Genomic DNA, 25,635 nt, shown 5'->3' on the forward strand with positions numbered 1-25,635 from the left:
GAAAGCCGAAATGGGGGAACAGGTGAATGGGGGTGTGTTGGATGCTGGATCGCACGCACACTGAGGCTGACCACAACTGGTCCACCAGGTCTGTTTCTCCCACAGAGCACTGGTGTGAGGTTCTCGTGAGCATGCTCTACAGTGGGATCCCCTTTGGGTTTTCTAGTCCAAGGGCTCCTCCTGGTTCCTTTTCCTAGTGTGTATGCAGAACTGGTAGTTTTTTTTGTTTGTTTGTTTGTTTTTAGCATGCATTTTTATTTTTTTTAAAAAGATTTTATTTATTCATTATAGAGAGGGGAGCGGGGGAGGAGCAGGAAGCATCAACTCCCATATGTGCCTTGACCAGGCAAGCCCAGGGTTTTGAACCGGCAACCTCAGCGTTTCCAGGTTGATGCTTTATCCACTGCACCACCACAGGTCAGGCTCCAGAGCTGGTAGTTTTGAGGTGTCCATGGTCTCACCTTGTCAGCATCTCTTAAATTTATTTTTATTTGCTACCGGTAGGAATCATGGCTCGCCATTAACTACTAAAACTAAGTTGTTCTTCTTCATGTGGGTCTATGTTAGAGAAACACATTAAATGATACTTGTTGTCATGTCTACAAATGGTCTCTGTAGCTAATTTTGGAAAATGATGAGTTAAAATTCCTTTTAATGCTTGGTTGTGTTTATTCCAGTTTTCCGGACAGGAATCAGAAACCTGGTTGTAGATGATGAAACAACTTCTAGCCTGCGGGTAAAATGGGATATTTCGGACAGCAGTGTGCAGCAGTTCAGGGTGACCTACCTGACCGCTCAAGGGGACCCTGCGGAAGAAGTGGTAGGAACGGTCTGTGCGCGTACAGCTGGCTAGAAACTCTGAGGCTGCTTGACTAACAAAGCTAACAAGGCTGTCTGCAGAGACTGATGATGCAAGCTTTCTCTACCGCTACCTGGTGACTTCTACCATCTCCCCAAACTGATGCTTTCATTTAATCCAACTTAAACACTAGTCTCTTGATGACCTTTCTAGCCCCATAACTTGCTCCACATACAATCTGCTACAAATTGATGAAGCCTCTGAACCTTGTTTCTGCTGCCTTGACAACATCTTAGAGCACCAAAGCAAAGTCGGGTCATAAATAGGCCGTTAGACACTGATCTCTGTGTATGTATATGTAAAACTTTGTTGACCTTGGGAATCTGATAACTTTTTAAGCAAAGCATATACAAGAATAATCTTTTTTATGTAGTTGAAGTATTCCTAATAAAATGTCATCCCTTAACAAATAGTTATATTTTTCATTGACATCAACTCATTTTGAACAGATTTATAGTCATTTGTAATTTATTCTTAATCATGAGCATCTCTCGGGATTTAGTTTTTCGTGTGTTGAGTTTTTTAAAGTTGTACCATCTATATTTGTGTGTTTTTTAATGTTGGAAACCTGGCTACTTCTTAATCATGGCTTCCTGTTTCTTAATTTATACTGCATCATTCCTTTTAGTCTAGAACCTGAAGATTGTTTCCTAGCTATGCTTCTTATCCAGAGCTGAAAGCTAGTTTGCATCCAAAAGATATTTTTCCCTTCAATTTCTTTTTATCATGGAACATACTTTCTTTAGCTTCATTACTTTCTTTTCTTTTCTTTTTTCTTTTCTTTTTTAATTCAGTGAGAGGAGGGGAGGCAGTAAGACAGACTCCTGCATGTGCCCGGACTGGGATACACCCAGCAAGCCCACTAGGGGGTGTTGCTACATTGCTCCAACTGAGCTTTTCTTAGCGCCTAAGGCGGAGACCATGGAGCCATCCTTAGCACCCAGGGCCAACTTGCTCCAATTGAGCCATGGCTGCAGGAGGGTAAAAGAGAGAGAGAGAGCGAGAGAGAGAGAGAGAAGCGAGAGGAGAAGGGGTGGGGAAGCAGGTAAGCGCTTCTCCTGTGTGCCCTGACTGGGAATCAAACCCAGGACATCTACATGCTGGGCCGATGCTCCATCACTGAGCCAACTGGCCGGGCTCATACTTGCATTTCTTTCCATGCATCATGTTTGGCCATTCTAGGAAAGAAGTCTCTAAATTCATTATTGCTTAAGGATAATATCACTAACCTTCCTTTTTCTTCCCTACTTATAGGGCCTTTGATGAAAAATTACTTTTATTTATGTTCTTATCTAAACATTTCTTTGGGCTCAGAGTCCTGTCAGGAGAGTGCTTTATTTCAGGCTGATAGAGGAATCCTTACAGAACACAATGATAATCCTAGAATAGCCACATCTCCTGTCAGTAGCCACAGGGCCTGTGAAATTGGTCTGGGGGTACTTTTGGAAAGCTAATGAACACTTAAACAACGCAGGTTAAATTATAAATTAACTCAGGCCATAGATTTCAAATGATCCATGGGTTGGAAACTTCAAAACAATTAAAAATGTGCCTAGCAATGATAACTAAAGATATCATTTGGGTGTTTTATTTTCTCCTGTTATTGCCCTCATATTTTAATTTAGTTCCTAAAAACGAGACCCCCAAAAAGTTCCAAGAATGAGAGTTTTGTTTCTTGGGTTTTGTTTCTACTCTTTCCAAGAGACACATTAAGCTTCTTGTTTGATTATTCTTGCTAATTTGGAAAGAGTAACAATTTAATCTCACGCATGCACTTGTAAACTAGGCAAGGTAAAATAATAATAATATTTTCTTTGGGTTGTCCCTAGATAATTTCCCTTTGGTGGCTTTTCATTTCACACTGTTTATTTCGAAACACTTGGACAACCTCAATGATGGAAAAAGAGATCAAAAGTCTTAAAGCACGTGTGCCCAGTTAAACAAACCCATAAAGAGAATGAAAAATATTGATAAATTGGGTAGTGATTATTTACTGTACAGAACTGCTTTCACTATGCAGAAGAAAGTGCTCTAGAAGTCTCTGACTATCAAGCACTGTTAATGAAGTTTAATTAAGTTGGATTTGTACACACCTACTTTACGGGCAGGCATATCTTCAGGGACTCAATTGAGAATAAATTGGGAATCCGTATCTCTGTGTTTTATAAAGTGTTACTGCTATACATGTGGAACGTATTGTTATTGGAGACAGAAAGTGGGTGCATCCTCAGATTTATATTATAAAACCTAGGCAGGACAGACAGTAGCAGACCTCTATGAAAATCCTTGACTTCCTAGACACCAAAGAAATATCTTAAAATAATGATACGTGGCAGGGAGAGAGAGATGGTTAAAATATATTATAAAAGTGATCAAGGAAATGTGTCTGGATATGCAAAATGCCTCTTGCCATCTTTCTAAGTTTTCCCTAACTATAAAAGCTTATTAAATTTACTTCAGGAAACGACAAGATACGGTATTAAGGTTGGAGAATAGTGTATGTATATAAGATTGTAAACCAAAGTCAAGCTTTAATATATATATATAAAGACAAAGGTAATGAAACTTGCTTTTCCAGTTGAGGGGGCATATTAATATATTTTCTAAGCATAATCAAATCTACCAAATAATTGCCAATAAAAAGCTTTCACACTCTTAGGAAGTAGACGCACCTGTCACATATTTTATAAGGATTGACTTTCAACTCAGCTCTGACTTACGGAGGAGTGGCAATGACATTGCCCTGAATTTTGTTGTCAGGGTTGGGAGGTCTCACACTTCTGTCTTTGTGAAAGGCTGATCAGGATTCTAGACTTTTCTAGAACCTAGATGTCAAAATCTATAACCGTGACCTGAATTGCAACTTATATATAAAAAAAAACACGTTCTGGAGCAAGGGTTCTGCGTGTGACCTCGTCTCCCACAAGGTAAATTCAAAGATTAAGATTAATTTCTGCCTTCCTGCTTCCAGCCTGGTGCCCCCCCCCCCTTTCCCATGACTGCTATAAAGATGTTTGATCTAAAAGCTTGGGCTGAATATGTTGTGGAATGGGCTGCAAAGACCCATACGGCTTCCTTACCGCAGTCATCTTGGCCCTTACTCCATTGTTTCTAGCAAGCGCTGTCCTGTCCTGGAAATCGGCCAAGATGATTGAGGCCAGGGCAAAGGAGCAAAAGAAAAAACAAAAACGTCAAGAAAATATTGCAAAAGCTAAGTGACTGGAAAAGGACTGGAGGACTGAAGAGGCTCTGCACCAGAGGAAGCTCATCTGGGAAATCATGCAGCTTTGGAAGGACCCACTGAGGTTCCTTTTCTGGATTTATGACAGTATTTAGTAAACGAAGTCTGAGCGTATGGAAGAATCATGCTAGTTCTGACCTCTACTGTAGCAACTTTTAGGCTTTAGTATAGAAGTCTGCTGACAGTTATTATAAATGGGCATTTATTATGCCACACATTCTTTCTAACTGACTTTAGTCATTTGCCATTTTGCAGCTTATATCCTGAAATGTTAACATCCCGTGGAGAAAAAAATGACCTCAGACTATGAACTCTATTCAAATATTGGCTCAGAATGGGGTCCTGTTCTAGACAAAGAAAACTAAAAATGAGAATTGTCCTTATGACAAAAGTGTGCTTTGGCTTCAAAGAGATACAGTGTATTCATTACATCTTTTTATCATTATTGCTTATTTCTTAGAATCATTTCTGGCTTTCTCAAAAGCAAAGTATTATTAATCAATGAGTACTTTAATTTTCTGCAATTTTCTTCATTTTTGCCTTTGAGATGCTATTAATTATTAGATATTCTGCCTTTTTAAATCTAATTTTATAAAAAATTGTCTTATTGCCCTGGCCGGTTGGCTCAGTGGTAGAGCGTTGGCCTGGCGTGCAGAGGTCCCGGGTTCGATTCCCGGCCAGGGCACACAGAAGAAGCACCCATTTGCTTCTCCGCCCCTCCTCCTCTCCTTCCTCTCTGTCTCTCTCTTCCCCTCCCACAGCCAAGGCTCCACTGGAGCAAAGATGGCCCGGGCGCTGGGGATGGCTCCTTGGCCTCTGCCCCAGGCGCTAGAGTGGCTCTGGTCGCGGCAGAGCGACGCCCCCAAGTGGGCAGAGCATCGCCCCCTGGTGGGCTAAGCGTCGCCCCCTGGTGGGCGTGCCGGGTGGATCCCGGTCGGGCGCATGCGGGAGTCTGACTGTCTCTCCCTGTTTCCAGCTTTGGAAAAATACAAAAAAAAAAAAAATTGTTTTATTGTCTTGACTATATAGAATACCACCTACAGGATAGAACAGTTTTTGTACTTACAAATACTGCCAGTTACTTAAAGATGACTTCTTGAACAGCATAATGCTATGATTTAAAGCTTGCAGTAAAAATGCCAAACCAGCCTGACCAGGTGGTGAGGCAGTGGATAGAGCGTTGGACTGGGATGCAGAAGGACCCAGGTTCGAGACCCCGAGGTCGCCAGCTTAAGCGCGGGCTCATCTGGTTTGAGCAAGGCTCACCAGCTTGAGCCCAAGGTCGCTGGCTCGAGCAAGGAGTCACTCAGTCTGCTGAAGGCACATATGAGAAAGCAATCAATGAACAACCAAGGTGTCACAACACACAACGAAAAACTAATGATTGATGCTTCTCATCTCTCCGTTCCTGTCTGTCTGTCTCTATCTGTCCTTCTCTCTGACTCTCTCTCTGTGTCTTTGAAAAAAAAAAAAAAAAGCCAAACCATGTAGTTTTTGGAACCAGTTTATTCTTACTTGTGCTAAGTAGAAGTGTGAAGTAAAGTAGTTAAAACATCTTATCTGATAATTTGCTGATTATATAGATACTATTACTTTATATTCCATTGTTTTAACTCATGTGGCAGTGATGTCCTATAATTTTTGGTCAAGCTCATGTTGAAAATTAAAATTTCATATTTCTTTTAAAGAACTCTTAAATAGTAAGTCATATTTTATAAGTGGTAAAGAAAAGCTTAACATTTTGTTTGGCATAATAATTGGGTGAAAAAGATAAATTATGTCAAAATGAGTATGTGTTGTAATTAGAAATAAAAAGCTAAAGGATATTAACTTCAGTTAAATATAACTGGAACTTTTTACTATGAAACATGGTTTTTATAAAGTCATGGTCCAATAATTTTTCTTGCTGTCGGTATCTAATAGCTTATTAACATGTTCCTCATCTCTGGTAATGAATTTTAAATCACAGAAATTGTCCAACAGCTTTAATTTAAAAATGATGTTGAAATAAATTTGGTACTTTTTTATAAAAAAAAAAAGATTAAAATTAAGATTAAGCTTTTGAAATGTTTATAGGAATTGGAAAGTGTTGTAACATCCAAGAACATGATCGTTTTTCTAGCAATTGTTTCCTTGTGTTTCATGATAGTATTAGTCTTCAGTGGATGGGAGTTAAAAGCACAGCACCAACACCACCTAATTCATTACTGCAGATAGCGTGAGAATCTCTGCCCGGAAACAGAACGAGATGTAAGGAATCCTCTTCTACGGAGGGAACGGCTTTCTGGGTGGAACCCAGGCTGCTCTGAAGAGCTTTGGCCAATAACAGAGCCAGATGTGAAGCCGCATTTCTGACAAAAATGAAAAACACGAAGCTCACTGGTTAGATTTGCATCTCGGACTATGAGCACCTTTGACAGATTTTTTTTATAAACAAAACCACCATCTGCTACGATCTCCAGCATCTGGTTTTGGAAAAGGCCCCTCCTTACCTCACTTGTTGCAAACAAGCAGAAGGAACTTTGCATACCCGAGAGGAGAGTTGTGTTTTATTCCTGGGAATGATTACACTGCGGAACAAAATTTTTGTTGCATCCACGAGAACACTTGTTCTTACCTGACTCGAGTGTGCTGATCACAAATCTGACATTAGTTTTTCTCTGAAAGCTACGGGTTTGTTTGTTTGTTTGTTTTTTTGCAATTCAAGATTTTAGGTTTTCATCTTATTGTAAAATTTTCAACATTTAGTTTAACATAATGAAGTAGAATGTCTTCTTGAGCATCATCTTTGTGAAACTATAATATTTTATATAATGTGGTAAATACACTAATACACTAAAAGATATGATTGCATCAGAATTTGTCTACAATTTCAAAATAGAACATATTAAAACAACTTATCTTAATCATAAAATTTGCACAAAACTTATTTAAATTCAATTCAGGAAAAAATTTGCATTTGTAGCTCTTGCGTTTGTGTACTTGTTGGGGACAATCTCGTTTCATGCTCCAGCAGTAAGTAGTCTGCTCATCACTAACAGCTCCAAGATTTTTGGGAAACATATCAAGGTGACTGTTCAGGAAGTGAATCTTAATGCTCATGTTACATCCAATGTCATGGAAAGCCAACAGCATCCTTTGAACCAGAAGTTCATAGTTTTCTGCTTTTTTGTTGCCATGGAAGTTCTTTGTAACTGCCACAAAAGACTGCCAAGCTGCTTTCTCCTCCTTATTCATCTTCCTGGCAAATTCTTCATCACATATGAGGGTTCAAATTTGAGGTCCATCGAATATACCTGCTTTTATCTTCTCAAAAGACAAGGCAGGAAACGCAGAAATAATATGTTGAAAGCATTCACTTTCTCTATTCAAAGCCTGAACAAACTGCTTCATGAAGCCAAGTTTGATGTGAAGTGGGTGAAAAATGATCCTGTCTTGATTAACTACAAGTTCATTCACAATATTCTGCATCCCTTCTTCCAGAGCTTCACGATTAGGCCGCTCCTTCTGTGTCCAGTGTTTCTCCCAAGCTCAGCTGTTCCACAAACACAGAAAGCAAGGACACTTTGTGAAACCTCTCTGTTGTCCTACCAGGAAATATACCATTTTAAGATCCATACAAATGATCCAGTTATGCTCCTCATACTTCAGAAAGTCGAGGACAATTTTTATGTCATTATAATCTTCTCACAGATGAGTTGAATAACCAATTGGAACCGCTGCATAAACATTACTGTTGTGGGTCCCTGGCCAGTTGGCTCAGTGGTAGAGCGTCAGCCTGGCGTGCAGAAGTCCCGGGTTCGATTCCCAGCCAGGGCACACAGGAGAAGCACCCATCTGCTTCTCCACCCCTCCCCCACTCCTTCCTCTCTGTCTCTCTCTTCCCCTCCTGCAGCCAAGGCTCCATTGGAGCAAAGATGGCCCGGGCGCTGGGGATGGCTCCTTGGCCTCTGCCCCAGGCGCTAAAGTGGCTCTGGTCGTGGCAGAGCGACGCCCCCTGGTGGGCAGAGCGTCGCCCCCTGGTGGGCATGCCGGGTGGATCCCGGTCGGGCGCATGTGGGAGTCTGTCTGTCTCTCTCCGTTTCTAGCTTCAGAAAAATACAAAAACAAAAAAACAAAAAAAAATTACCGTTGTGTAGGAGAACACATTTCAGACTCCGTTTAGAGTTGTCAAGAAATAGCTGCCATTCTGTTGCACTGTAAGTGGTAACACCTAGCTGGCTGGGAAGACTACTGATATCATGACAGTAAACAAAGTGTTTGTCTTCAGGAAAAAAGTCCACAAAACTTTGTTCACGCTTCCTGAGATGGGATACTTTAGCTGACCAGTGAAGTACATTCTTTTCTTGAAGCCTGGAGCCTAATAACTCACTGCTTTCTTTGATAGGCCCAAATCTCTTACTAAGTCATTCAATTTGGGTTGGCTAAACTGCTGAGGGGTTAATGACTGCTTGACATCAGAAGAAGACCCTTCAGATTCTACAACCATTTCCTCATGCATCTTATCAAAATACACTTGATCACCATGTTCACTTTCTTTGTCCTTAGAAGAAATAAAACCATTGAAAATTGGAACCGGGAGTGTCTCAGAGTGTAGGAATAGGTCGTATTGCTGAAGGAATATTAGGATATGTGATCATATGCCGTTTTTTCTTGCTGATGCCCTTTGTATGGATCAGACACAAATAACAGTCACTGTTGTGGTCCTGAGGTTCACGCCAAACCATGGGAATACCAAAAGGCATTCCTTTGCGTTTTCCTTTTGTCCAGTCACAAAGCATTTCCTCACAATTATGACACACAATATGAGGAGCCCTATTCCTGTCTTGATCGCCAAGGGGAACTTGAAAATAGGCAATATACGCACGTGTCACAAATGATGAAATATTGTGCCTTTGACGTTGAAGTGTGTAAGAGCCACATATATAACAGAAGGTGTCAGGACTATTCTTACATTTACGCCTACTCGAAGAAGCCATGATTCAATCTTAAAACAAAATAAGAGGGTGTTTTTATCAGATAATAATTTTTTACATTTAAAAACAACTACAATTATGTAAAAGTGATGTTTATAAAATATTAATTGCCTTGTGGTTATGTTTAATCCAAGAGTCATTGCCCTTCAACTCCAATTTAAAAACCAATGCATGCCATTAACTGTAACAAAAAGAAAATTGCATAAAAACTAGAGCATGCACCAAAAAAAAGATTTCATATTTGGAATCAGTGATACAGAAATATATAGAAACAGTTCTAAAACCACATGCAACGAAAAAAATGAAAAAAATTTTTCCCCAGTGTTATCATTAGGGTATAGACGTGCAATTATAAACCACAGCAACTACCTCCTGGCAAGCTATGTGGCTAAATGCTTCCTCCAAAATGGCCCTACTGCTTTTCAGAATTACACAGTTGAAATTTGATTGATTCCAAGAGCATGTGTTTCTCAGTTTAAGGGAAGACATTATTTAAGGACCATCAGCATGGGTGGTTTGCTAAGCAAACCGCTCGGAACGAAAGCCCAGGTTCTGTGGTCCAGCTGAGTTTTATTTAAAAGCAACACCCCGAAGGAAGCTATGTCGATGGGGTAACAATGCACATGAGGGTAACCACAATTCTTCCTTTACATATCTCTAAACACCAGGGTTACCTAACTTGTTCTAGAGGAAAGCAGAGCACTTTATAAAGAAACGTCCCTCCCAGGACCACATGAGTGCAATCCTGTGTATTTCAGTGTTCCTTTCCACTGAGGAGTGAAGTCGTATTAATCGAATACAAAATAATCTAATTCAGACTTCCTTTTTCCATATATATGTGTATATATATATATATATATATATATATATATATATATATATTTTAAACCATTGTTTTTAGAGCTTAGCAATATCTTAGCAACAGCTGCTTCTGGGTTCAACTCGAGGCTTTCTGGGGCTCATTCCATGATTTATAGGTCCCTTCTCTCATCCAAAAGGAGCGCAGCACTTTGCCTGCTGGCATTTGCATCGAAAAGCAACTCCAGCTGTCCCGGTCTTGTGACTGCCTTAAACGCCTTTGGGTCAGTTCTTACATCCCAGCATTTTCCAGCCCTGATTAAGTTCCTTAAATGGCCCAAGATGTGTCAGCATCTGACTGCTAGAGTCCAGGCAGAAAAGGTTTGTGGTTTCTGCATTGAAAACATGTGGCTTTCCCGGCCCACGGACTCTAGGGCGGCCAGGGTTCGTCCTGCTGAGCCACACGGTGCGGAGCGGTGATGCTCCTGCCACGTGCACCCCACGCCTGCACTTCATTTCCTGCAGCCCTCCAGATGGAGGGGTGGTGTGATGTCAGAATGAGGACGGTATCTCCTTTTAAGAAATCAGAAAGCTGCCACGTGTTTTAGTGTTACCAGTCAATGTGTTTCAACGCGGAAAACTTGGATTGGATTGCCTGTGTGGTTCCGCTATTCTTGGCTAGCTAGCATCCTTCTTTTCTGAAATGCTGAAGTTAGATGATCTCAGAAAGGGCAAAGAATGAAAGGTGAATTTTCAAGAGGATACTTTATGTAGAATCAGACAGGGTAAGCAAGCCAGGTTCTAGAATGAACACTCCGGAGCTATCAGTGCCCACTTTCCAAATAGATGATTACTGTCTCTTCTGGATACTTGGCAAGTGCTAAAAAGCTATGAGGGAAGACCATTCCTCAGAGCCAAAAAGCTTTACATTTAAACCTTCCATGTCAGTGATTATAAACCAAGGGTTACTGTGAGGGCAGTTTCAGAGAGGAATGCTTTTGCATGGATGCTTTCTCTTCTCATTACTCTCCAAACCCATCTTGCTTCTGATCATTTCAACGTGTCTATGGTCCTGCTCCATTAGACCAGTGGGAACAGAGATCTTACTAAGACTACTGCCCTTTGCTTTTCTGAGCAGGTCATGGTGCCTGGGACCCAGAACAATCTCCTTTTGAAACCTCTGCTTTCCGATACCGAATACAAAGTCACGGTGACTCCCATCTACAACGACGGCGAAGGCGTCAGCGTCTCTGCCCCTGGAAAGACCCGTGAGTGGAGCTTTCTCCCTGTGGATGCTATCTGACTAATCAATCAAAAGTGCTTGCCCTCTTGTAATTCACCCTGAAAAACTCAAAGTACCGTGTTGAAAAAAAAGCAAAAGAGATTTGGGGTTTGAATGCTGTCTTCACACATTCAAGCTGTGTTACTTTGGGCAAGTTGCTTAATTGTTCTGGGCTTCAGTTTTCTTGTCTGTAAAAGCTAAGGTTTAAGAGCAACTATAGCTTACTTCTTCAGTGTCTAATTTATCACAAGCTCCGTTGATGCTCCAAAATACATTCTATGTCCCTGTCCACTTCATCTTCATCTAACTGTTTCCCCTCAATCCAAGTCACACACACACTCGCTCTCACTAAAATGAGCAATGAGTATTTGAATGCTAATGGAGTCTTTCTGCTTCTCACAGGAGCCTGGGGGGCTTTCCAAACATAAATGATGTCATGTCGTGCCTCTGTTTGAAGTCTCCTAATGGCTTTCCATTGTACTCAGGATAAAATCCAACATTCTTCCCAAGACCCTACAAGGCCCTATATGATCTGCACCCTCCCATCCCTGTAACCTCACCTCCTAACAGTTACCCCAGACATACTTTCTTTTCTGTTCCTCGCTGGACGTTTGTAGGTTGTTTATGCCATACGACCTGTGCATTAGCTAGTTTTTCCGGGTGGAATAGCACTTCGCAGATGTTTGCTTTTTTTTTTTTTTTTTTTTTTAACTTTTTCTTGTTATTTTGGTCTCAGCGGAATGTCATCTCCCCATACTTTTCAGACCATCCATGCGAAGTAGCTCCCACTTTCCATGATACCATCCTGCTGTGTCGTGTTTTGTTTTGCTCATGGCATGGCACTACCCACTGTCTGATATTTTCTTGTTTACTCATGTCTTTGCTCACTGGGTGGCACTCATCCCTGGAAGGCAGCACCACGCAAGCCCAGGACCTCATCTGTACTGTTTATCTTTCCGCATGCCAAACTCCTACAACACAGAGGCGTCCTTACGAAATTGTTGGTTTAGGTGAACTGGCCATGATGGTTAAGTGAGGACCATGCATAGAAACCCTTGGTCCAAGTACTAGGAAGTCTTAGTTGTTGTCTTGATTACTGTGTGGTTGTCTATACTCACATGAAGGCGATCCCAGAACTGACTGGCTCAAAATAGCAACCATTTTACTATATACTGTATGATTTTCTGGGTCAAAAAATTAGGCAAGCCTTGCTGGGAAACCCTCTGTGTCACATAGTATTGATATGGCCACCTGGTAAGTGAGTTGTGTGGACGTCCAAGACAACTTCACTCACATGCCTGGCATCTCGGTGGAGACACCTGGAAGTCTGGACTCAGCTGAGTCCCTCTGTCTCCACGTCGTCTCAGAGCCTCTCTATGTGGTCTGACCGGCACAGCAGTCCTAGTTCTTAGGCGGCGACTCAGGACTATAAGAGCAGGGGTTCCAAGAGGAAGAAATCGGAAACTGACAGGACAGTTAAGGGCTCATCCTGAAACTAATACCGTGTCACTTCTACTGTAGTCTGTAGGTCAAGGTGGCCATAGAACCCACCCAGATTCAAAGAGAGGGCCATAGCTTCCACCACTTAATGGGAGGAGAACCAGATAACTACTCCCATCTCTAATCTAACACAATTACCCAATGGTTAAGTGTGATTTGGTGCAGAATAGTGGCAAGGGCTGAATTCTCTACCTGGTCACCTAAATATGGATTTTTTCAAGTAGGTGTGCAAGTCATTAAAATTCTGTAGCTGCAGCCCAAAGCCCCGACTCTGCTCAGCTGAGTGGATGGGTGTTATCTCCTCATCTGACAGTGCTGGCATCTCCTCCTCACCCCCTGCCCATGCTGAGTGCTTCCACCCACACCCCCACCAAGCCTGCATATTTTGCTGAGGATTAGCCAGGGTATTATGAGTTCTAAAAGTTGCTACAGTTGCCTCCTCGTTGGTGGGAGGGGTAGGGGTGGGGGGAGCAGAGCAGTGGGGAGCTCCAAGCCTTCTCCCAGCTCGCCCGAACCTGGGCATCTCGACTTGATCATAACACTTGACATTGGTCAAGACATTGGAATTTCTAACTTAGTTTAGGAACCACAGGCTTAAACAGCAATTAAAGGAGAAAATCAAATAGTATTCACCTAACAAATATGGAGTACCTACTGTGTGCTTTAAATACATCATTCTTGTCTGTCTTAAATCAGGGTTGTAAAAAAATGCATGTAAGGGTGATTTAGAATTCACGTAATCTGTTATTCTGAGTTGGTTTTGAACTGTGTTATTTAGCACTCTAATGTTTCATCAAGTCAGTGTAAACCCCTTCACTGGGGTGGGGGGTTAGGGAGGGGAGGAACGAGGTGGGAAGGCAAAGGGTTTCCCTCTACCTGCCGATGACCTGGGTTCAGAGATCTATTTTTAACTTTTATATGTTAAAAATAAGCATCATTTGTAAAAGGGTTCCATGTTAAACACACGTGTATACTCACACAAATAAAAAACTCTTTAAAGAGTGTTACTGTAGAAATATGACAAATCTCATTACAGAAACACCATCATGTAGCAATAGCTCCAGAGTGGAATTATTTCAGAGTGTTTGTGGATGGCCTACTTATTTTAAGCAATGGCCAACACAACTAATTCCATCAACAACAAAATGATAAGCCTATTATCCACCAATAGGCGTAATAGTTTTCAAAGTCCTTCCACATAAAAAGCCTTAATGTTTTGGCCTTTTGGTAAACGATAACAAAAAATTTTAAACAATATAAGCAATTTGAAGATGAAAGTAAAAAAACAAAATCATGGGAACCTTACCTCCGAGAATGACCATCATCACTGTGTGTGGTCACCTTTGAGGTTGCTAAGTGCACATACTTTGATGGTGGCACAGGGAGTCACGTATACAGAAATTTTAATAAACCCTATTCAATCCAATTTTATTTCAAATTAACTGGAGAAAAAGAAACCAAACTGACATTTAGATGAACTGCTGATCTTCAGATAAAAGCATTTCATCACAAGCACGATGGTTTTCTATGTATGATATTTAATATTTAAAACAGCTGCGGATTCTCAAATGTTCCTCACTATGCATTTCAGTGCATTTTTTACCTGTGAATATTTTTAACATTCAGAAGATATTTCAGATTTTGTCAACAACACTGTAAGGTATAAAGATGGAAACTATACAAAGTCCTGTTTTTCCTTTTCTTTCTTGCTCAGTGCCACCCTCTGGTCCTCAAAACTTGCGGGTCACAGAAGAATGGTATAACAGATTACGTATTACATGGGATCCCCCGTCTTCCCCTGTAAAGGGCTATAGGATTGTCTACAAACCTGTTAGCGGTAAGTGTGCTTTAAAAAATATATATATTGTTAGCACAATAAGGCATCTTAATAAGTTATTTTTGTTTTGACTTTCTATCTTTGGTTTTATCTTTGGTTTTAAGGAGTGGGAAGAATCTCTTTTTTGGAAACAAAAAGGCGTTTCTAGGATGGTTAGTGTTAGAGTAGATATTATCAGAATGATGACGTTATGACCTTACCTAAGAAACGACGGGCGCATTAATGAGCAGAATCATACTTGATGTGCACCTGACCTACACACACCCCAGACAAGGAACCAACCTAAGAAAATCTTGACTTTATAGAAACAGGAAACATCTATGGCTCAGTGGATATATAAGCTCTCAACACTCACAATCTCTAATTTCTAATTCCTTTTCTATCTCTCACTTCTTGTGTTATTTGGAAAAAGTCCATTTACCAACTTCTCGGCCTCTCCCTCCTTTGGAAACTCTGCTGGGTTATAAAATTAATCGAAACTCGAAGATTGTGGTAGTAAAAGCCTTTTCCATTGTCCTTTTAGCCACGTTGATAAGGAGACCACTCTCTTTTTATCACGTTATTATACCCTGCAGGCAGGAAATGACCCAAGTAGGGGCGATCGTGCCCTTGGTCCATACAGCAGTGGAGATGACTCTGTATACACCGTCACCTGTCATGAAGTGTTCACAGAGGACTCAAATAGCTATTCTAAGGGTCTTCTCAGGGTGCCGGACCTCAGACTTCAGTACTCCGGTTGTTCACCAGAAAGTAGTTCGGCAGTTATTATTTATTTTTATTTGGCAGGGAAATTTTAAAAAACATTTTTTGGACCATTAAAATAAAATTCTTCTGCTCTCAAAAACCCTATTAGTCTCAAGCTGTCATCTGAGATGTTGTTCTTGCGTTGGTAACACTTTTCAGCCTTTTCTGTGTCCTTGTACCCAGGTCCATACAGCTGAGATGCACTCCTCTGCTCGAGATGGATTCCCTGGGGGGAAGGGGGCGGGGAGGGGGGGGTTCATCACCAATTGTGTTGTTTTTTTTTTGTTTCTTTTATTTAAGACTGAGGCGTGTGTTAATTGGCAAAACAGCCTTGCTGACTATGTTCTATGGCTCCTTTTATAAACATTGATTAGGTTTTCTGAGAGAAAAGTAGCTTTGTTTTAGGCCAGTGGTTTTCAACTGGTATAATTTTGCTGCCCAGACGAAATATTTTTGATTGTCACAACATGGCGGGGGTGGGGGTTAGGGAACTGCCATTGACACCTAGCAGGCACTGTAAGCATCATGCATGTCACACTACCTTCTCACTACTGCTCCAGAGGAAAAAATTATCCAGCCCAAAGTGTCGACCGGGTTGAGCTTGAGAAATCCTGTTCACACTCAAGTGGAAGAATTGTATCTGAGCATTCGCAGTGAGAGTTTAAGGGTGTGGGAAAAATACAACTGAAATAACATATATACAGAAATATATAAATATATTGTTGGGAGGGAAGTTCTGTAGTAAAATAATGAGTATTTTAGTTATGAGTCATGAAAGCTCTTAAAGAATGTGATGGCCCTGGCCAGTGTCTCAGTGGATCGAGTGTCAGCCCAGCATGTGGAAGTCCCAGGTTTGATTCTCTATCAGGCACATGGGAGAAGCAACCATCTGCTTCTCTCCCCTTCCTCTACCCCTTCTCTACTTCTCCTCCCTCAGCCAGTGGCTCGGTTGGTTCAAATGTCAGACCCAGGCCCTGAGGATAGCTCAGTTGATTCAAGCATCGGCCCCAGACTACTGTGTCAAGTGGATCCCTGTCGGGGCACATGCTGGGAGTCTGTCTCACTATCTCCCATCCTCTCACTTTTAAGAAAATCAGTGAGTACATGTAGGAAGAGGCAGAAGGTGTACAAATGTGCATGGAACTTAGCAAGGAATGTTTCTTATGCTAAATCAAAACTCCACTGGGCTGAAACGGGGGGAAATGGAAAGGCCCAAAGAAGCCAGCTGGGCAAGGTCCTTGGAATAAGACAGTCAAATGTGAGTCAGGTAAGGCGTGGCGTCGTGATAAATGTTGCTGCTCCTGCCGCTTGCACGCCTGCTGGGGCAGAGCTGGGGGTCCGAGAGAAGGCAATGGGGGATGCCTTCCTCAGTTTAGCAAGTGTCCCAGAGCCTATGGCAACGTAACCGCTCCCTTGTGAAGGCCTCGCTGTGTGGTGGATGGTGCACTGCGAGGTGCCCCGGCCTCTTTGAGAAAGCACTCAGGAAAGAACTGTGTTTGAGAAAAGGAAGCTCTCCCTGGAAAAGCCCTAGCGTGGTGGCCCCGCCCGCGATCTGAGAGCTGGATGGGGCCAGATTCAAACCCCAGCTCCGCTGGCCAGTCCGGGGCAGCTGAGAAACAGTTGCACGAGCACAGTTCACTTCAGGAGGGTTTCCGTTTCTTTTCATATTGCGTTGTCACTGAAATACACCTTCCTCCTTTCAGTGGCTGGCCCGACCCTGGAAACGTTCGTGGGAGCTAACGTCAACACCATTCTCATCCCAAACCTCCTCAGCGGGATGGACTACAACGTGAAAATATTTGCCTCCCAGGCCTCGGGCTTCAGCGACGCCCTGACCGGCGTGGTGAAAACGCGTAAGACCGATGTTCCTTTGTCTCCTTCCTCCCCACGCGTGCTTCTGCCGCCCTGTTTTTACTGTAACTCACCCCCTCCTTCCACTTGGCGCTCGGGCTTTCTTCACCTCGGCGTCGCCCTTTCTGGGTGGTGCTGCATGGAAGGAGAGGCGTGTCCCCCCTCGGGGCTGTGGTCCAGAGTCCTGGCTGGAAGGCCAACTGTCAGAGCCTGGCGTTCAGCTGCACTTGGTGGATAGGATTTCCTTCTGGAAAGTCTTTGTTGGCGTTTTTCAAATTAGGTGAAACTTTCCAACCAGCCTGTAGGCTGACACAGCCAAGCCAGGCAAAATTGGGACCGGGAAGGGGAGATGGTCTTTTCTCAAAGCTTTCACCCTCCCCCCCTTACACACACACACACACACACACACACACACACACACACACCATGTCTATAAGACAGGTGCATCAGCCTAAGGACTTCCTTCTCTACCTTTTAAGGGTTTCCACACTTTCTGCACAGCATCTGGGACTCCTCATTGGCATACACGACTCCCAGACACCCATGGCATAATGCAGTGTTTCCAAACTCCAGTGTGTATATTCCATATTCCTGATGGTATACTTCCAAACCGTCTGTTTAATGTATTTCTTCTTTAAATCGACCTTTTTTTTTTTACCTAAATACTTTCCAAAACCCACATAACTACTCTAAACAGAAGACCAGTATTTTTAATACACATTCAAGATAATACCGAAAGCTCCACTCGGCTGTGTGTTCAGAGAACCCGCCCTGAGTGCATGCCCCACACTTCAGAGTGATGTCAGGGTACAGTCAAAAGTTGGAACAGAGGGGGATTAAGGTGGGGTGAGATCCAGGATGCAGAAGAAAATATTGGGCCCCTTAAAAAAAGAGAGAGACAAGCCCTGGCCAGTTGGCTCAGTGGTAGAGCGTTGGCCCAGTGTGTGAAAGTCCCAGGTTTGATTCCTGGCCAGGGCACACAGGAGAAGCCCATCTGCTTCTTCATCCTTCCCCTTCTCCTTCCTCTCTATCTCTCTCTTCCCCTCCTGCAGCCAAGACTGCATTGGAGCAAAGTTGGCCCGGGCTGAGGATGGCTCCATGGCCTCTACCTCAGGCACTAGAATGGCTCCGATTATAGTGGAGCAATGCCCCATAGGGGCTGAGCATCACCCCCTGGTGGGCATGCTGGGAGGATCCCAGTCAGGCGCATGTGGGAGTCTGTATGCTTCCCCACTGCTTCTCACTTCAGAAAAATACAAAAGAGAGAGAGAGAGAGAATAAAAATACATGTTAACTATATTTTTAAATAAATAAAAATTATTTTGTACTATTAATGTTAAAAGTGCACATATGAAACCAAACTTGGTGCCATTAGAAAAAAGTGTGAAGTTGGGGTTTTGTGGGGCCCTTCAGAAGTTGGGCCCAGGGTGTGCGCCCCGTGCGCCCACCGTTAAATCCACCTCTGAGTAGGAACCTTAAATCTGCTGCTTGTTAGTGTGACTTGGAGCAAATTACTTAACTTCTCGGAACCCAAGGATTCTTCACAGTAAAATGAACGTCCTAACAACCATATACAGGCTGACTGTGAGGGTTGAATAGATAATACACAAACAGCGTCAACCATAGGGCAAAGTGCTCAGTTAATAACTGCTGTTACAATTGTAGTAATTGTGCTTTATGCACTTGGCTCATATCTCTCACTCACCTCTAAACAAGTAATTAATCGGATCCATGGAATTATGCAAGGACCAGGTATATATTTTGCCAGATCCCAAGCCACTTATATTTGGCCATCAGTATTTTACACTGAGACAGCTCTTTTAGTAGAAGAAGCTTCCGTGAATTCTCTTGTATGGAGGATCCTGAAATCTTACAGGCTAGAGACGGAATCGATTTAATCTCCAAAGAAACAGTCTCTGTTGTCAACAGATCTAGGAAGCCTTTGGTCTCTGGGCCTGATCTGGTACTTGGCCATTCAAGTGCTGTTCTTCTGGGCACTGCCCTAACTCCAAGTAACCCTCTGTTGTACTGTTAGGGTACCCCACAGGCCTTCCTTAGAAACGCCTTAGGACCCCGGTGCATTTTCTCAACCTCTCCCTCCTCTCTGCTTCTCCAGCTTCTCTTCATTTTCCCCTCTAGGTTCCCTGTTGGGTCTGTGCCATCTTTTCTGTCTCTCTGACTATTTGTGGGGTTTGTTTTTTTTAATCAGTCTCTCTTACTCTTTTTTGTCTCTTTCTATTCACCTTGCCTGCTTTCCTCTTCCTTCTGTTCCAGCCCTCTTCCCTCCCTTCAAAAATATGTTAAGTATTCCAAAGAGATGTGAAAAGACTGAGCAGGTTAAATTTTTTTATAGTCTATCGTGAAAGTAACAAAATTAGATCAGCTTATTATTTGTTTTCTCTCTCCCAAGCAAAGTAACATTCCGTACAATAGCCACGAAAGTCATTCGGGTGTTTTTTAAATTGAGTGTGGCTATAGAAATCATTACTGATTTTCATTTTTGTGGGGGGAGACAGGGCGCTTAATTGACCTTAGGAAAATGGTTCTTCCGTCTCTGATATAACACAAAGGAACAGAGTACGGATGTACATTGTGATTAGATAAGATTATTTTTACCATTTTGAAGAAAAGTAATTCTGAGCTCTCTAAAATCCTACAAGGTACCAAAGAGAGAAAGAAGTAAGAAAAAAATGAGATGGCTGAGAATCAGCGGTCATGAGAGAAAGCAAATATTATTGATTTTTTTTTGTCTTGGATTAAATAATAAACATTGTACGCTTACTCTTCTAATATCTTGGGGAAACAATATTTTTACTGCTTCTCAAAATAGCTGTTTGATGAATTATTTTTGAATATTAGTGTTCTAAGATTAGTAGGAATCTATGTGTCTGTTTTTTTAAATAATATTTTTGTTTTCTGTGTTAAATCTTTCATTTTTAAATTTTCAAAAACGTGTTCCCTCTCAGTCATGGTTTGAAGGCCAGTCCTCCTGAGACTGCTCTCCTCTGAGTCCGACTCCGCTTGTGCCCTTTGCTCTTCCCTTTCATTGAAGCCATCACTGTCTTCCAGTGGTTGATAAATACATATTGTATTTAATTTTTATTATAAAAGTATTATATTAATTTTGAATATAAAGAGGGATGATGAAAAGTCCCACGTAATTTCACCGTTGCATCAATTTTTTTTTTTACTCTGGACCTATATTTCCTCTTGTTTACAAATATGACAGACTATATAATACATAATGTTTTGCAACTGCTTTTTTATATTATATGTTGCTAACTTTTTTTTTTTTTGCAAAATCTTTATTGAGAGTTGATGGATTTCTTCCCTCCTCTCGCTAAGGAGCTTTGCATTAAAATTTTATCATGTGAAAGTTAATTTCAGGCTTGGGGACATTTATGGCCTTGACTGCAATGTAACACAGTTATGTTTCTATTTCCTGGCAGTGTTTTTGGGTGTGACCAATCTTCAGACAGACCAGGTTCAGATGACCAGCCTGTGTGCTCAGTGGCAAGTGCACCGTCACGCCACTGCCTACCGGATAGTTATCGAGTCCGTGCAGGGTAAGTGCAATTCACAGCGTCTGTTTTTGTCAAGGACTCGAGTCCTTATTCTGTGCGCGTCACTATGGACAACATGCCCATAATATTAGGCAAGAGCTCTGTCGTTGGGGAGGCCATACTGTGTTGTGGATCTTGCAGGATATGGAGTTAGACGGGCTGGGTAAGCCAAATACGGGACCTCTCCAACCTCCACTTTCTCTTCTGTTAATGAGTGGAACCGTAGTGCTGATCTGGTGGCATTCTGTGCAGGATTAAGTTGAGAGAAATCTGTTTCAAGAACTTGCAGCTGTGCTTTGCGCACATTAAGCAACTGAGAAGTGCTAGCTGCTCTTATACATTCAAAATGCAAAAATCCCACTTCTGATCTAATCCTGAAAGTGAAGGATCCTAGTTGTAGGATCAGAATAACCAGGACCAATATACATTAAAATTAGCGCTATTTGTTTGGTGGTTATTTAGTGGGGATCCAGGTTTGACTTCAATGTTTTCCTTAGTGATGCTTTTTGCTTCTGGGGGTAATTGCTGAGCACCAAACTCTCATTCAGAAGATGGTATAGTGTACCTGTGCTGTCCGGCAGGTTGCTCAGCATTACTGTTCTTGCATACACCTACAGTGTGGGACTTGGCTTCCTAAAAATGTTGCTTATTTGATTACAATGTCAAGAACAACAAAAGTCTGATTCCCAAAAAGTGAGTTTCTAGGAAATGTTAAATTTATTTCCACATTACCAGCATGGATAATACTCAGAAGAGGAGATCAAATAAGGAAAATTACTGTAATCAAATTTGTGTTATCAGTAGAAAAAAAATCATATATATATATTCTTATTAAGTTTAGGGGGGGCTATGGGAGACACTAGAGAATACCAGTGATTTTTTTTTAATCTTTCCAGTTAATAAAATTGTTAATTTTTTTTCTTTCTGGACAAATGATCATGGTTTTCCTATTTCACAAAAGCGGAAAGAACCCTGGAGGGATAGCTTTGTTGGTTAGAGCATTGGCCCAAGGAGCAGAGGTTACTGGTTCGATCCCCGGTCAGGGCACATACAGGAACAGATTGATGTTCCTGTCCGTCTCTCTCTCTCTCTCCCCTTTCCTCTCTGGCTAAAATAAATCAATAAGAAAATTTTTTTAAAATGCAGAAGGAGCAAATTTTGGGGGTCTAGGTAGGACTGGGTTTAGTAGCCTATACATCACAGGCTATAAATACATTCAAAATGCAAAAATCCCACTTCTGATCTAATCCTGAAAGTGAAAAGCACAGTTTGTGAGCACAGAGCGCTCAGAGCATTTGGAAATATGCTGAGAATATGAGAATAGAATAAGAACACCATGAGAAGAGATTCTGCCCACCCCAACCACGGTATTGTCTCAGCAGATGGGCCAAACCCCTAATTCCTTGACTGTTTGTGTGTGATCCCTGGGAATTGTTTTAGCCTGACATGGGCTAAACACAAGGGAGTGGCTTTAATCCAGAATGAACATTGATTAAGGGAAAGTCGAGACAAGTCACAGGGATTTTGTGGTTGTATTTAGCATGATTAATGGAAAGCTTAAACCACAGTGGATGAAAGATTTACAACTATTTGAAAAACAAGTATAAAATCTTGAGTTATGTTTTATTTATCTTTAAATGACTAGCTAATTGACACTTTAATATGGAAGGGTTGACATTTAGTTGTATTTGTTTAGCTTTACAAAACAATAAGTCTAAAAATCACAGTCCCGAATGACCACATAATTCCTTTATCTTTATGTAACACTTAAGAAGTTGACATGAGGGAACATATTTATCATCTTTCATAAAAATTATAATTATGTAGATTGATATAAAATGGTATAAAAACTGACTTATCAGTGGAATTGGTGAAATCCATGAGTATTTTAACTAAATGCTTTCAATTTATCATATTTGCAAAACAGCAATGGGATTCTTATCAGAGGATATGATCGATGTGTCTGGCAACAACCCGGTAATCCAAAACCTCAATAAGTTCTTTTTGAAGCCAAGGTCTTTGCTAGCAAAAAAAAAAATATATATATATATAGATCCACATTTCTTTCTTATCTTCAGGTTAACTTGACATGTACTCCTTCAGGATAATTTTCAGGCTGCCAGAAACCTCTTTAACAGAGACTCCATAGTCTCAATTAAACAAGAATGAACAAACCTATTTTTCATCAACATTTGTAACTGAAAAGATTTATGCGCCTAATTGGCCTACGTCTCATTTACCCAGTAGTCTCACTGAATATCATTAACCAACTGGACAGCAAGAGACTCTCAGTGACAGCCTCAGAGAGGAGAGTTAGGGGTGGAGGCCGAATGCAGAGACGGCAGTGAGGATTGTGGTAAGATATTGTAACTTACATAGTTTAGGTCAAGGAATAGTCTTTCTACTTTGGAGTGGGGAAGAATTGGGTTGTTTCTTTCTTCTTCCCCTTTTAACCTGATGAGTCCCGGAGTTCCTGCTGTTTGAACTCTGTAATAGCTCCCAGTGGCTGCAGACTTTTAAATTTGCATCCCAAGGAAATATTAGAGAGAAATGGGACCTAAGTTTTCCAAGTGATGGAGAAGAACTTTATCCCTGGCTGACCTATTTCTTTTCTTTTCTTTTTTCTTTTCTTTTCTTTCCTATTAAGTGAGAGGAGGGGTGGCAGAGACAGACACTCTCTAGCGCCCTGACCAGGGATCCACCAGGCAAGCTCCCCATAGGGTTATCCTCTGTCCATAGGGGGTGTGGCCCTGTTGCTAAGCAACCAAGCCTTTTCTTAGCACCTGAGGCGAGGCCACGGAGCCATCCTCAGCACCCAGGGCCAACTCGCTCCCTCGCTCCTATCAAGCCATGGCTGTGAGAGGAGAAAAGAGAGAGAGAGAGAGAGAGAGAGAGAAACAAGAGGGGAGAGGTAGAGAAGCAGATGGGCGCTTCTCCTTTATGCCCTGACCAGGAATTAAACCCAGGACATCCACACGCCAGGCCAATGCTGTACCACTGAGCTAACCAGCCAGGGCTGGCTGACCTATTTCTGAATGCCTCTGACAAATTCCTACTGTTTGACAGGTAACATTTTCCAGATTTTTTTTGTTAATTTTAAAAAATATGTATTTTCTGTAGTTCGGTCATGTTCACTTGTATTTTGAAATGAAGTCAGTGACGAGACCTCTGTTATAACCATAATTCCTGGTCAACTCTCTTCTTTGGTCTTCAGTTTCTCTAAAATGTCTTCTTTTGGGGTTTTTCTCTCAGGTGAGACCTCTACATTTCCAAGGGTTTTGTGAACAAAGTAGCAAGGCTGTATTATTCAGATTCTGTTTGTTTGTAAATGGCAAAGATGCAGATAAAAGGGACTCAAGCAAAAGGATCAACTTCTTGGCTAGTGTACTGCAAAGTTCCGAAGTATCTGGCTTCAGGCACATCTGGATCTAGGTGTTAAAAAATGTCATTCAGATTAAACCTTGCTTCATTCTTCTGTCTCCGTTCCTCTGCCTTTATTCTCAACCAGATTCTGTGAGTTGGCCCCAGTCAGATCCAGAATTACAACTTCCCAGCTTCCAGTAACAGTCTATGTTAAAAAAAAAATGGAAGAAAGAAAAAGCTTCTCTTTCTCAATTCTAACAAAAGTCCAAGAACTGAATCACGTTGGTGCAGTTTGTTTCAGGTGCCCCCCAATCTGTCACTGAATTCAAGGGTATGAAATAAATGCACTGGTTGGACCTGGTTTCCTTCCACCCCTGTATCTGGAAAGGGAGGGGTGTTGTCTTTCTGGGTTTTTTTTCCTCCAAAACCATAAAGACCACGAATGGGGAAGAACAGATGTAAAGAAAGAGGGATTAGATACAAATCATGCAAACACAACAGATGTTCTATACCCACGTAAATATTATGACGTTTTTCATAGCCAAGACCCAAAAAGAAAAAGATTACCAGAAGGATAAGGTCCTCTCAGAAGAGACTGAAATAAAATCTGTTTTTGAGTCAGTCATACACTTGCCAAATTAAATTGTAGGCTTTTGGTTAATAGTAGGACAGACCAAAGTCGGAGGTTTCTGTAGATCTTGGGTGAATCAGAACCCCGTGAGAGTCTCCATGAGTTCTGCGGATGCTCAGGAGTCCTGTCTCTCTCCAGCTGTTTTGAGTTGACTTGGCATCCAATATTGGGCATAGCATTTCCCTTCAAGTTCATGTGTTTATATACTACGTGTAATACCCAAAGACTGTATCCCCTCCCTCATCTCCATAACTTGATGAATTTCTTTTCAGCCTGCTTAAAAGGAAACGGTTTCAAAGGATGCTCAACTTGTCTTCTATCTTTAGATGTCGAAATGTCACTTTTGTAGCGCCATCTATTAACAAAGAGAGTTACAGCAGAGTGGTGAGCCTACCTTTAAAAGTAAAGATCATAAAACAAAATCTATTCTCAAGACTAAAAGTTATGATTGTTGAGACACTTGGGGAATGGAAGCATTTATATCATAAAGTTTCAACAGAGTATCCTGGACCCTGTATTGTCTTTTGTTGTGGATCTCAGGAACTACTCTTAAGATGTTCTGGTGAGTCAGGTTGATGGCATCATTATCGCCATGATAACAACCCAGAGCCTGTAGTTAGCCTCGCTTCCTAAGAATGGACGCAGAGACAGAATCCTTTCTCCCTGTTCCAAAAAGTAAATTAAGCCCCTGCTTTTGAAATGAGGGGTTGAGGAAGTTAGGCATCATTTGATCAGTTTAAATGTTTTCCTTTAAGGCAAAGCCATTAGACCTGAATCGCACATGCCAAAAGCAACATGGATCCAGCCCCATTCATGTAACCCCTCTTTGTTAGTATTGGGAATCAAACCATACTCGTTTCAGTTTTCCAAAGGTTTATAGTTGTGGGGGATTTTCTGTTTTGTTTTGTTTTTTTGAGCAGTAAAACCCATTTGTATTCTTACTGTCAAGGGTCTATAAAAGTCAGGAGTATCCATAAGAAATAGAGGAGA

At 41.6% G+C, this 25,635-nt stretch overlaps 1 protein-coding gene and 1 pseudogene across 3 annotated transcripts in view; both read left to right on the plus strand.

Annotated features, from left to right (window-relative positions):
- COL14A1 (collagen type XIV alpha 1 chain) overlaps window positions 1-25,635 on the plus strand; it is a 219,744-nt gene that overhangs the window by 85,135 nt on the left and 108,974 nt on the right. For 2 of the 3 annotated variants that reach the window (XM_066379414.1, XM_066379416.1), the window contains exons 19-23: window positions 678-829; window positions 11,013-11,142; window positions 14,371-14,493; window positions 16,941-17,090; window positions 20,538-20,654. In XM_066379414.1, coding sequence (XP_066235511.1) covers window positions 678-829; window positions 11,013-11,142; window positions 14,371-14,493; window positions 16,941-17,090; window positions 20,538-20,654 — 672 coding nt within the window. The remainder of the gene's footprint in view (window positions 1-677; window positions 830-11,012; window positions 11,143-14,370; window positions 14,494-16,940; window positions 17,091-20,537; window positions 20,655-25,635) is intronic. The other variant, XM_066379415.1, reaches the window with a different exon arrangement.
- LOC136398104 (small integral membrane protein 15-like) lies at window positions 3,870-4,195 on the plus strand (annotated as a pseudogene).

This window comes from Saccopteryx leptura, chromosome 3 (assembly GCF_036850995.1).
Source record: "Saccopteryx leptura isolate mSacLep1 chromosome 3, mSacLep1_pri_phased_curated, whole genome shotgun sequence".
NCBI lineage: Eukaryota > Metazoa > Chordata > Mammalia > Chiroptera > Emballonuridae > Saccopteryx > Saccopteryx leptura.